At 42.3% G+C, this 14284-nt stretch overlaps 1 protein-coding gene across 3 annotated transcripts in view; it reads left to right on the forward strand.

The window, feature by feature from the left end:
- OLFM3 (olfactomedin 3) overlaps nt 1–14284 on the forward strand; it is a 162529-nt gene that overhangs the window by 133621 nt on the left and 14624 nt on the right. For all 3 annotated transcript variants that reach the window (XM_019500923.2, XM_006274523.3, XM_019500922.2), the window contains exons 3-4: nt 1268–1423; nt 6960–7179. In XM_019500923.2, coding sequence (XP_019356468.1) covers nt 1268–1423; nt 6960–7179 — 376 coding nt within the window. The remainder of the gene's footprint in view (nt 1–1267; nt 1424–6959; nt 7180–14284) is intronic.

Below are 14284 nucleotides of genomic sequence, written 5' to 3' on the forward strand. Positions count from 1 at the left end.
CTGGAGCATGTGTAGACTGTGATGCTTTACTGTGGAGCTAATTAGTCAACTTCACACTAAAGCAGATGTGTAGATGTGGCCAATGAAGAGAAAAATTCTAACAGTGGTGCTAAAGCAGTCTTTTGTAAAATGTTATTTAAAAAAAAACATTTTTATGCACACCAGTAATTGATAGGGTTCCCAAAGTGTCCTAGCCTACTTCTTTTAAAGCCAATAGGAATTTTGCCACTGAAGAAGAATCAGGACCAAGCCTGAAGAGTGGGCTTTTATTCCCACTCACAGAAAACAGTGATCTGTTCCTTCTTGAAATGTAAGTATCAGCCTTTATTCTGATACCATGATGTTTTGCAAAGTATTGACATTTAAATTAGTGCATCACCAGAATGTAAAATACAGGGCTTTGCAAAACTCTTTTTATGATTATTGAAACCTGAAGTGCCACAGTTCTTTAAAGGAGACCCTCTCTCTCTCTTGCATTTATTTCAGCCATTTAACTCCACTGACTTCACTGGAATTCTCCTGATTTATTTTGGTGTACAAGATGAGAACTATATCTGCTCTCTTAGATATGAGATCTGAATAATGTGAGGTGCTAAATAATTACTTCCAACAGCCACGGCAGATGCATAGCCCTTGATAGATCAACCTTTGAAAGACTGCCTCACATATTTTAACTTCTGTTTAAATGGCAATTAATACTTTATTTGCCAACTATAACTTCAAGTCTTCCATAGACGTAAATAAAGTCAAATTTTAAGATCTCTAACTCACATTCGTACCCTGTTCCTTCAGACCCTCTGTAAACAGTTTTAGGTAGAGCAATGGCTGAGAATTAAAACTTAAATCAGATCCTCAATAACAGTCATACATTATATTTCCCTGAGCTATTGAATGCTTATGTCTTTTTGTTCAGGAATATTAAGTCCCAAACCTCCTTTATGATTCCCTGCCCTAGGACATTTCTTCCCCTTGCTGAATATTTAGAGTATTCAACAGCTTTCTTTAGGGTATGTATAATGTCTTTTGGAAACATTTCTTTCTTATTTTTACTGAAACAATACCACTGATTTCTGTGGGGTTACCCAAGTGTGACTGTCAAAATGTGGCCTGTTTTCCATATGGTTATGCAGTTATGAATTCAAAGCTCCAGTGGTATAAAATAGCTAATAATCGAAGCACTGACTGAAGCATGACATTTTACCTTTTGACATTTACCTACAGATATATTGAAAAAGAGTGCATTTAGAGAGTGTTCTTCTTTTAACAGGTTCAGAATATGTCCCAGTCTATTGAAGTTTTAAATTTGCGGACTCAAAGGGATTTCCAGTACGTTTTAAAAATGGAAACACAAATGAAAGGGCTGAAGGCCAAGTTTCGGCAAATTGAAGATGATCGGAAGACATTAATGACAAAACACTTTCAAGTAGGTTTTATTTTAATAATAACTTTGAAAGCCTGTGAGAAGCTATGCACCATAGATTGCTGAACTCTGAGCTGAAAGTGCTCATACAAAAGCAATATGACAAATAAAAACATAATAACACCTTTTTATGGTGATAATCTCTTTCTCTATTCAAGTTAACAATAATAGGGAGTGACCATTAATTATTAAGACTTTATAGAAATGGCATTATAAACATAATCTTATTTTGCTGTATGTATCTGCCTGTCATATTGAGAAGTTTATATTCAGTCAAGCATAAGTAATAAATGAGGAAGTTGAGGGAATTAATAGCAAACAACTACAGAGCTTTGCACTTTACCATTGTCTGACATTTAGTTGAGCTAAAGAAAAGGAAGTTTATAATAAATTAAGTTATTGTAATTCTTTCTCAGTATCACTAAGAACTAATTAGAGGTTTGAGGGTTTTTATCTGATAGTTATACTGGTTTTGCAGTTGCGATTTTTTTTCTGGTCTCACATATGCTATAAGCAAAAATGTATGTGATCAGTTTCTTAATTGGGTAAAAAAAATGTCTAATTACCAATACAACACTAACCAACCTATTTGCTATGAAATCTGGACACATCATGCTTAGAAAACAGTAATGTATATTCTGATGAGGCCCTCTAAACTACTCTGAGACCATATTATAGAGGGATATTAGAGTGTTGCAAGTTCTGGGTCCAACTGAATAAGAGTCCTGAATGTGCAAGGAATATAAAATAGAGTCTATTAACATAATTTTCATCTTTGGAATATAGTTAAAGTATTTTGCCTTTCAATGTGTTCATGTGTGGTCAAACATAAACCCAAAGACATACATTTTCAAAAGTCAGTAGTCAAAGTATAGCACCTAAATCCATAATTAATCACCTCAGAGTGTTATGATTTTCCAGAGCCATTGGACACCCAACAGCTCCTGTTAATTTAGGGAATTAATACAATAATAACCTTCCTATGGAGGAAAATTTTTACTTGCCCTTTTTTAGGCTTAAAGTCCAAGTATGGATCCTCTTAGCCTTTTTTAACATCTCCCGTTATAACATTCATCACCATAATAACACATCTGTGTTGTGCCATTACTCACTTTGTATTCTCATTACATTTTCTGGATAAACAAAATATCAGAATTTAAATGTCTGATATAGGCTGTCAGAAGTAGCAGCTTGTTGTACTTCTCTACTCTAACCTTTTAAACATTTGACCTTTTTTTTGGCTGGGCCTTCAGGACCAGCTTGACAGTTTGCCAGGACTAAAAGACAGATTTTCCAGCCAGTCATACTATAGAGTACTATAAAAGGTAAAATAATACCATATGCTGCTGTCTTTCAGAATTTTAATCCACTAAAATTCTGGTACTGCATCTCATTCCTGAGACACTGAAGTTTGTCTATCCTTGCTACCTCATCCAGTTCAGACCAGAGCGAGTAAACTGGCAGATCAAAGGAAAAATAAACTAAAATGTTTCCATTTCCACTGCAAGATGAATTCATTCTTGCAACAATAGAGGCGGCAACAATGCCAACAGGACCAAGAGTATTGTTTTCATTATTTGTCTTCTTTTATGACATGAGAATACATTCTCAGAAGATCATTTCAAAATTAAATACCAAGCTTAGTACTATTATATAGCTCTGTTCACTCACTATCATCAAGTTATGAAATCTCTTAGGATCTGGCTTATTCTCGCTGCTGTCAAAGGCAACACTCTTATTTACTTTATTGACAGTAGGATTGGACTCACTTTGGAGAAAAGAGTTTTTAATTTATGGCTTTGTAAAAATCTAGAAGTTTATGGTTCTACATATGTAGTTTTAGCAGTAATAAAAAATTCTGCTTCTCTTTTTCCATTTTACTTTAATTCAGCAGTTTCTGGGTACATACTGTAATGGAACTTTTCTAATGAGTAGAATCTATAGTTCAGAGCAGCAAAGGGAACTTCTGACACTCTAAATGCATTTACAGTAATAACATTTCAATGTGTAATTTAAAAAGTCAAATTTCTACTGCTCGCATTAGCTATATATTCAGGCTGTGCAAAGCTTTGGTAGCTGATTTGATTCAGAGGAGATTCGGCCCAATTTGGCAACCAAACCTCTGAATCTGAATTGAATTTGGAGACCAATTAAAAGGTCTAAATCAAATTGGAAGCCTCCAAATCAATTCAGAAAAGATTCAGCGCTGATTTGGAGATTAGGCCATAGACTAAACAGGCAGCGGTCCTCACCACACTGGCCACAGCTGCCTCCAGCTGGTATGTCTGTTGTGGTGGGCAGAGGGAAGAGGGAAGGGGCATGGGCGGGCAGATCAACGCTCCAACAGTGAGGGTGGGATTGGAGATGGGGATGGGAGAAGCTGCCCAGCTGGGCTGAGGGGATGTGGGACTTGGGGAGGGGGGGGTTCTGCCACTGCGTGCCTCTGCACACCGCCAGTCTGGGAGGGCATGGGAGTGGGCATGTGCCCCTGGATCTGCATGCAGTGGGCCGAGCCAGACTGTACTCCAAGATGTTAGCCCCAGCTGCTCACCGCCAAGCTGTGCTCCATGGGGCAGGTGGAGCCAGGGCTCCGCTCTGGGTGGCTAGCCCCAGCCACAGCCCGGGGCGCATCCCTAGCTCTTCCCACCACACAGAGCGCAGTGGAGTAGGGGCTGCAGCCACCCTAAAATTCCCCATGGCCCCTGCCACCAGCCCTGCTCCGATCCGGGTTCCCATGCCTGCCCCCATGCCCTGCCACTGCTTGCCCAGCCAGGGTGAAGTCGCGGCTCGTCCAGGACACGTGGGAAGGCTGGGCAAGCAGCAGGAGGGCATAGCCCCCACTCCCAGCACCTTCCGCTGCCTGTCCAGAGTGCAGCCCAGCCCAGCCCGCCCCGTGCAGATCCGGAGACACACGCCCGCTCCCATGCCCTCCTGAACCGGCAGCATGTGGCAGCACGTGGTGGCAGGAGCCCCCCTCCCCAAATTCCATGCTCCCTCATCCCAGCTGGGAAGCTTATCTGAGCCCCTGCCCCAGCTCCAATCTCTCCCTCGCTGTGAGGGCATTGATATCCCCCCCCCCCCCGCCCCACCATGCCCCTTCCCTCCACCCACCAAAACAGACTCGCCAGCTGCAGACAGCTGTGTCCAGCATGGTGAGGACCCCGGCCTGTTTAGTCTATGGTCAAATCTCCAAAGCAGTGCCAGCTCTTCAGATCTGATTCTACTGACTCAAACTGGGACAGTGATTCAAATCACTGAATCAAACCAGTGTCCCTCCGAATCAACCAAATCCAAATCTGAAGTGAATACTTGCTGCTTCGCACAGGCCCACTATATATACAATATATTTCCTGTCAATACATATGGATTTTTTTTTCCTCTGGAGTTACTAACAAATGCCAGTTGAAAAAAAGGAAGAAGAAAATTATGAAGAACTTAATAAAAATTCATATATGTTATAATCACATACACAAAAAAGTATTATGGCACAGTAATTATTTTGCACCACATCTGAAAGATAGGAAGGTCAGAGGTATCTATAAACACATCTACCTGAACCTGCCTGCCCACCCACTCTTTCCTAAAGGGTATAGACATAATTTTCAACTTTAAAAACTCCCCGTAGTATTTATTGAGTCTTTTAACACAAATGACATTTAAATTACACACATCCCTCATGTTTCTGCAGCCATTGAAAGCATCATCCCTCCATTTTCTTGGGTTTTTATTACACTGTTCTTTCTTGATTTATTACCTTCTACCTTGATGACCATTCCTTCAGCACCACCTTTAGCTGATTATCTTTCATCTATTGATGTTCCCAGGATGCCAAACGTGGTTTCCTCTCTTTTTCTTCTCTATATTCTCTTTGTGGATGACCTCATCTGCTCACAGGGGTTCTGTTATTATCTTTATGCTAAGCCTACATCTCCATTCCTTTTTTTTCCTTTTTTGTCTAGGCTTCACCTCCTTCTGTCTCTCTGACATTTCCTCCTGAAATCCTGATGTTCCTTTAAATAATAAATAGAATTGTAAAATGTTTAAATGAATGTGTTATGAGAAGGACAAATTTATGTTCCAAAAAGAAAAAAATTTAATCACTAGAATTCTCAACAATATGGTGCCTAAACAAGAATCAGTTGCCTTAATGAAATCTACTTATTTTTAGACTATTTATTTTTACTGAAATCCTGATAAGAGGGTATTAAGAAAGTAAATAGCTATGGAAAAGTGGTAAAAAGACAGTAAGGAGTAGGACCTAGCTAGAAAAGCATTCACGTAAGGAACACACAATCTTTTTTCAATATGGTAAAGACTTAAACATGTTATAACCCATGGGTGCACCCCCATATGCAGAGGCATAGACTTGCAGTGGCAAAATTAGTAGTGGCACAAATTTGAGCTGCTACTGTTTTGACTGAAGCACATGCCCCTGAACATTTGTTTTGATGAAGGATTGCCCCACTTCAGGCGAATTGCCCTTTCCCAGCTCCTCTTGTCGCCTGATGTGCTGGAGGATCCAGGGCACAACTAAAGGAGTGAAGATGCTCTGGCTGGCAATCAGAGTGTCTTCCTAGAGGACCAAGCTGCCATATCTGCTAGCTCATGCTCCTGTCACAAGCTCCATGCTGCTTTCCTTCTCAATATTTGGTGTTTTTTTGCTGCTGAGATTTCTCAGTAGCAAAATTTGCTCCCATACTGCACATCTGCAGCTTGGGGACAGTTTAACATTCCAGTTGTGCAGTTTGTGGGCCCACAAAGAGGTCTGTGGCCCCACAAACCACATGCCTGCACATCTGGGTGCAGCCCATGACTCCAAAGTAGGAGTTGTGTTCAATAAACTGATCAGTGACTTGGAAAAGAGAAGGAATGGTCAGGTAGTAACAGCTTTATTGGACACAAATATGAGTTAGTCAAGGCTATGGGTGTGACCTGAAAGAATCAAATGGTACAACATGATGATGACATATAAAAACCATGGTTGACAAATGTGTATTAGGCAGGATGATTTGAATTCATACCCAATGTTGGATTCTAAATCAGATAAGACATAATTGTGTACAGATCAGTGAAAGGATCTGTGCTGAATACTGCAGCTGTCAAAAATACACTCAGTAGTAGTTTATATAAGGAATAAAATAGACAACAATAGTTCAGCTATTATAATGATATTGTAAAAGTTGGTGCTACATCCTCCCCTGCAATGAAGCATTAAAGTACAATCACCTTCTTTCAAGAAAGAGGTGGCCAGTGGCCTTTTGTATCCTGTGGAGGAAAAGATAAGTCACAGAAGGTTTGTTTCCTGATTCTTAAAAATAATTTTGTACTTTCAGTAGAAATGGATTATTCTCTTTCAACGTTTTCCAACATTTGCTGCCATTAATCCTGAGGTTGCTAGAACTTTCTCAATATAACAATAATGGATCTGAAACTAAAATCAATAAGCATTTTAATAATCAGTCATAAATATTATATTAAAGGGAGTGAGGGGCTTGGAACTCTTTTAAATTGCTCTAATGCACAACTGACTGCTTTTCAGGAGTTGAAGGAAAAGATGGATGAGCTCCTACCATTGATCCCAGTTCTGGAACAATACAAAACTGATGCCAAATTAATCACCCAGTTCAAGGAGGAAATTAGGAATCTGTCCGCAGTTCTCACAGGGATTCAGGAAGAAATTGGTGCCTATGACTATGAGGAACTACACCAGAGGGTGCTCAGTTTAGAAACCAGGCTTCGAGACTGCATGAAAAAGCTCAGTAAGTGAACAATTTCATGCTAAATTTAATTCCTAGACTGCATCTTCATCACTTCCTTAAAGAAACACAAAACACTCTGGTTTCAGTTCTATATACACTGTGCACCAGATTTTGATCTGTGTTATATTAGTGTAAATACAAAGTAACTTGGCTGAAAGCAAACTGTGTTACATATCTGTCAGCATCACTTGTTGATGAAGCATAGCAATGTGTTTTATTTTCAGTGCTGCTAAAGGCATCTTGTGGGTCTCAGAGAGAGTCTAAGCTTCTGGGAACTCACGCATTGACTTCAGTTTGATGCAGTGAGTTCCTGACATCTCTGAAAATAGGCACTTCTTTAATAGTGGATAGCTAAAATTAGGGGTTATTTTTTGAAAGTCACCCTTAACCTTCTTGCCCAAAGTATAATTAATACTTGTTTACCTTACAGTCATGATGCAAGTACTTATAGAGCCTAGCTCCTTCCAGTTATTGTCAATGTAAAAAAAAAATATCCCCTCTGACTTATATGAATGGATTGGGCAGTAATTCATTAGGGGCCACGCATTTAAAGTATTTTGAGATATATAGATTGATGGTGTTATTTAGAAGCAAATATCTATTGTTTACTGAAAGCATTTACCTTCCAGTACTGTCCATCCAGCCACTTTTATGATAACCAAATTCATTATAAAACAAAAGAAACACAATAGTGAAATTACAGGGCTCAGACTCATAAGAGCTACCTTCGTTTTCATGTTTTGGATGTTTCCTTTCATAGTCATGGATGGCAGCTGAAATGTGTTATTAAATAGAGAAGTGCTTTCCATAACAAAAGAGGTGGGCTTTCTTTTAAGCCATGGGAGAGACAGAAAAAAATAAATCTAGACTGGGTTATCCTCTGAAATTCTTTATTTTCAGCTGCTTCTTTTCACACTAGAAATAGCATATCAGTGATAGGAAAAATACATGAAAGAATTCCTCAAACAGATTTTTTTAATGAATTTATTCTCCCCTTCAGTACACACATATAATATCAAATTACTATGCTGACAGAAGATACACAGGTTCGGCCAGGACAAAATACCATATAAGTATTACTATGCATTAGTGAGATAGAAACGTAAATGGCAGGGGTTTTTTTGAATGCTCTGATGCATGCATTAGGAATGAGAAGATTGCATTCTATGTTTTTAATTCATCTTGTTTTCATTGGCTGCTAGGGTGAATACTTGTAACACTGATCAATGAACTGACTGCAGTATGGAAATATTCTAAATATCAGAATGACCTTTAAGTTGTGGATACTTCTGCGTTCTTCCCATAAGTTTTACTTTCTCTCTCTCTCATTTCCTTAAACAAAGCCCCTTCTCCACCCCTCCCTCCAGTCCCTGTAATATGTGCAGTTTTGTATGTTGACAATTGGGACATAAAATGCTTCTTTAAAAAAGGACTCTCCAACTTTGGTGCAGATAGGGGCTGCGTACAACACCAGCATGCAGCCCCCAGCTGGCACACTGCACAGGCCAGATGCTGCAAAAATGAGCTCCCAGAGTTAACCATTCCCCACCCCGCTCCACCCCCATGGCCATGGTGGCAGTGCATGCCCCCATGATCTCATATCTTCCCACAGTATCCTCCTCCTGTGCAGCTCTCCCTACCACATAGCAGTGGGAGAGGCAGATATAGGGTTTCCACAGACCAGCAGTTGGTAGCTCTGCTTTAAAATATAGGAACATCAACACACCCATGCACTCCCAGCGTGACACTCATATTGTTCTCTGCTCTTCATATGCCCGTATAAGAGAGATGAATGAAAACTATAATGCAAGCTCAAAAAACACCCTTACATCTCTGTATAAACATCCATATACACAGGATTTGGAGGAAATTCATCTCCATGTTGATTCTGAATTCAGTCTGTAACTGTTTTGCTTCAGATATGGATGTAATTATATAATTTCCTCAGGCCTACTTTTCACGTTCTTTACTTCTTTTTTCCTTCTTTTTACTTGTGCTTTTGATCCTTTTGTAACCTTCCTTACTTTTCTTTCCTCATCTCTGCCTTCTGCGGCATTCTATGTTATCCTATAATATAGGATGCTATAGGATCCTATTATCCTAGTCCACCGTTAAGTGCAATTTTACTCTTAAGATTATGGATTCCAAACAAGAAATCATCCACAGATTGGATTGTGTTAAGTGTGGTCTAAACAGGGACTAGGGTTTCTTATCCCATTACCAGGATTAGTTTCTCTGACCCCTTTTGTCCATATGGGTTTATTGCTTCTTTGTCTTTCCCCAGCACTCCCACCTTCCCTTCCTTCTTCTGTGGTTTTATAGACAAATCACTTCCTCAATTTTATACACTGCTCTGTACAGGCCTTTTCACAGCATCTGCTGAAGTGAACTTGGGCTTACAAATGCTAATTCTCTATATCCCTGAGCACTATCACTGTTCTAGCTGGCTGAAAAGGACCAGGGGTGGGAAACCCTATTCTGGATTGCTGCTGGGTCTGCATGGCAAGGACAAGCACAAAGTCCCGCACTTAGGATGGAAAAATTCCATGCACCAGTCGCCCATGTCTAGTACAGGCCATGTCTAGTACAGGCACCAGTCGCCCATGTCTAGAGAAGAGAAGTCTGAGGGGGGATTTAATAGCAGCTTTCAACTACCTGAAGTGGGGGTTCAAACGAGGATTGAGCAAGACTGTTCTCAGTGATGGCAGATGACAGGAAAAGGAGCAATGGTCTCAAGTTGTAGTAAAGCAAGTTTAGGTTAGATATTAGGAAGAATTTTCTCGCTAGGAAGGTATTAAAACATAGGAACAGGTTACGCAGAGAGGTGGTGGATCTCCATCCTTGGAGGTTTTCAAGACCTGGGTAGACAAAACTTTGGCTGAGATGATCTAGTTGGGAATGGTCCAACCAGAGGGTTGGACTAGATGACCTCCTGAGCTCCCTTTCAACACAAATTTTCTATGATTCTGTGACACTGTGGCCTGCGTCGAGTCCCTCTGAGGAGCAGCCAGCCAGTCACTGGGGGGCGAGGGCGGGGGGGGGGGGGGGGCGGAGAATGGGTGATGTGACCTGGCTATGGGGAGGGGGGATGTAACTTGGCTTCAGGGAGGGAGGGAATAGCTGAGGCTGGATACAGAGCCCAATTCACTGCTACCTCCCACTGCGGCAGTGCAGCCCAGGCTATGGCGGCCCCAAGGAGAAGGGGTCAGTGCTCTCCATCTCCTGTGGTTTGCAGGCTGCAACTGCAGCATGGCTCCCCCCAGCATAGTGGCAGCAGAGTTGGAACAAACTTATTGCAGCACCTGTCACCTACCCCCTGCTAGTGGCAGCACCGGGCACTCGGGGCAGGCTGCTGCAGGCCAGGGGCATGGGCCATGGCAAGGAGAGGCAATGGACTGCTGCAGCTCAGTCTGGCCTGGCCCTGTAGCCCAGGAGTGCAACCTGGTCAGGACTGGCCCCACAGCCCAAGGGCATAGTTAGCGACTGGCCCATGGCACCCCACCCCTCCCTCTCCTGGTGAGAGAGCAAACTATCATGGTGGCTGGAGGTGAGTCACCTGTCACCTGCTGCCTGCTCGTGCCAGTGCCGGGTGCTCGGGGTGGGCTGCCATGCACCAGTCACTGCCTATGCCCCTGGGCCATGGGGATGGGCCAGACTGGGCTGCAGTAGTCCATTGCCTTCCCCTGCCACTGTCCATGCCCCTGGCCTGCAGCAGCCTGCCCCAAACACTGAGCACCACTGCAAGCAAGCAGCAGGTGACAGGTGCTTCACCTCTGCCTGCTGCGGTAAGTTTGCTCCTCCACCACCGCTACTGGGAGCCACACTGCAGCTGTTGCCTGCCTGCGAACTGTGGCCCCCATGTGAGGTTGGAGGAAGGAGGTGGCAGGCACTGACCCCTGCCCAGTGGAACCAACCCAGCCAGGGCCAGGCCGCTGCAGCGGGAAGCAGCAGTGAGTCAGGCTCTGGCCTCAGCTCCCCTCCCTGCAGCCAGGTCACATCTCCCCTTCCCACAGCCAGGTCACATCCCCGCTCCCCACAGCTGGCTGGCCACTCCTTGGAGGGACTCAGCCCAGGATGCTGTGCCCATGTCCCCACCACTGCTGCCTGCAATGGGGGAATTAAACCCCCACTTCCCTTCAGGCTACTGGCACCTGGTCATGACAACCCCCGGGTGCATGGCTCCAGGTGCACAAGTGGAGCCTATCGGTGCCTGCACCACTGCCCCCCCTCCCCAATGGGGTAATTAAACCACCGCTTCCCCTTAGACTACTAGGGTCTGGCCCCACCCCTGCTCCTGCCACCAGCCAGAGAGTGAGTGGGGCTAAGGGGGTTGACTGCTTTCCCCCTCTAGGCAGACCTGCAGGCCAGGGTGGGGGTTTAAACCCCTCCCCAATCATACCCCCCTGCCCAGGCTTGGCCATGCCCCTTCCATCAGCTTAGTTTTCCTCCAGTGAAGGACCTTCTCTAGTGCCCCCCAGCTTCTTGCCTGAACCATTGCAGGCATGTGCCTGCATTTCCAGAGTCAAAGTGAATGTCTATTCACTTGCAAATTGGTTCAATCCATGCAGGTTAGACTAACCCGGAAAGACTGAATCAATTCAGGCTCTGGCTTTTTGAATGTCTGTCCCTAGCCCTTAGGACTAGAATCTTATGGGAGGTCAAGATGAAAGAGCCACACTGCACCCCAGGATCTGGGGCCTGAATCTTTACAGGAGTTCTTCTGAGCCTTGTCGTATGATTATCTAACCAGCATGTGTAATAGCTATTTTGCCCTCTTTTCCCTAGCAGGTGTTTTTCAACAATATAATTGTAATAAAATGCATTATTTATACAATCCTGGTGACTTAAAAGTGATCTTCCATCTGCATTGGCAGCCCTTTGCAACATTCATTAGCATACCATGAGCAATCATTTTACTTTCACTGAAAGTTAATGTTTCCACAGCCCTGTGGTGAGAGAAAATTGTTCCTTCTACTTGGAACAGGAAAAATGCATTCTGAAGCTCTTGACAAAATGTAGCTCAAATTTTCAAAAGCATGCCATTTAGTACATATTCATGCCATTTAGCACGTATATGCTGTGCTTGTATAAGCTGTGGCTGCATGCACATAAAAGTTATATGTGTGTATGCTTGAATCTTGGTGGGCACTCATGAAAGTCATATGCATATAGGAAAATATAGGCCCTATGAAATATGTTTGTATATATGGGCAACTTTAATAATAAGCTCTTTTTTATTATCTTCATTTAATTAGCTACTGTGCATTAATGCTATTTAGTAATGAAAGATTTTTTTAAGTGTTATTTTCTAGCATTCTTATAGTCTAGTAAAACAATATTCTCTCACACAAGGGATGTCTGTGAAATATGGAAAAAGCGATCAGACTAGTTACTTACTGGACACATTTCTAGCTGTTGTTTTGTACCATGGGATCAAGGTCAAATTTTAAGCTAATATTTTTGCTTGGGACCAGGACAGTTGAATAGCTTGTGTCGAGAATGACATTATATCAAAGACAAAAGAGATGTGAGTGCTGACATGAGATTAGTTTATTTATAATACATAGTTATATTTTCCTATTCTATAGCCCCTTTCCTTTTAGATTTTGAAGAGCTTTGCAAATACTAAGCTATTCAGTACTCTGTGAGGGAGATAAATATCATGAACCCCATTTCATGTAAAGAATAAATGACCTAGAAATTACACACTGAGTCAGTGGCAGAGTAACAACAGAATGCCAACATTGCATCTCCTAGTATCAAGCTATAATCACTAAACCACAACATTTCCTAGTTTCAGGGTATGCAGGATAATAGATATACATAAGCTAAGTAAAAGACAAACTGGGGCTCCATCTTGCCATATTGCAAAGTAATCCCATAACAAATTTGATCCAAGGATAGATATATACAAGTAAAGTACCTGGAAGCTGCTTGCGGACACATTGAAAAATATATTCGCTTCCCCCTGCCTTGTTTGTTGCTGATAATTCATATTTGTGTTTAGTATCCAGATAAGTATCTAAAGTGCTGTATTCATATAAAAGCATGGCAGAATGCATTTCAGATACAAAAAGGAAAATCAGATAACTAGTTACTAGAAATGTTAGGGTTTTTAATTCCCTAAACGTATTCAATTAACCTCATTTTAATAATAAATCTTAAATTTAACCTTATATAAACTTTTAAGTGATCATTATGGTAGGATAGCATATTTTGTTTGTTTTCCTAGAAAATCTTCTATATACCATATATTCATATGGTATAAGAAGTAACATTCATCTTCACTGTAAGCAATAGACATGATGAAGATTGTGAATATACATTAGCACTGACTACTACTGACATTCCTAGATTTCTCACAGATGGGAAGTAATGCTCAACTCAGAGGCAACACATAGGGGGTGCACCCCCTGTGAAAAGGCACCTAAAAGCTGCAGGTAGTCGCCACTTGCCACCACTTGCAGGTGGTCGCCGCTCACCTGTGGGTGGTCACTGCTTGCCACCCCACCACTAGCGGTGTCTGCGGGTGGTCACTGTCCCCTGGTCAGTACTCACCACCACACCCTTCCCCCTACCCCCCCACTGCCAACAGTGCCAGCGGCTTCTGCAGGAGCTCCCCGCTGCCATGCTCCCGCTACCGCCAGTGCAGCCATGCCTCCCCAGCTGTCAGGGGCATGCGGCGTTCATGGCTCAACTTCTTGGGCCCTGGTTCAGATCTTCACTAAAATGAAAAAAGTCATCATCTGCTTCACCCTCACTACTTGCTCCCACTCTTCCTGGGATCAATATCTCTGCTTGCTTGTGCTTGTTCCCTCTCATGCAGCTAACTGGCTGCCCTGTTGACTTCTGCAAATGCACAGAAAATGCCAGCATGAACTAAGGAACTCTGGGACTTGTAGTTCTTAAGAGACCATATCTCATAGGATGGCACACTACTCTGTCTCAGACAAGAACTCCTAGAGTTTCAATAAAGAAATATTGTTCCACGTAAGTCCTAGAGAGTGGCTCTGTCAGGAAAAACTCTGGGAAAGCTGGATTTTTATTTTTTTTTACTTTTAACTTATACTTTCAAAAAAGTTAAAGTTAACCTTTTTTTTAACTT

Source organism: Alligator mississippiensis, chromosome 5 (genome assembly GCF_030867095.1).
Source record: "Alligator mississippiensis isolate rAllMis1 chromosome 5, rAllMis1, whole genome shotgun sequence".
Taxonomy (NCBI): Eukaryota; Metazoa; Chordata; order Crocodylia; family Alligatoridae; genus Alligator; species Alligator mississippiensis.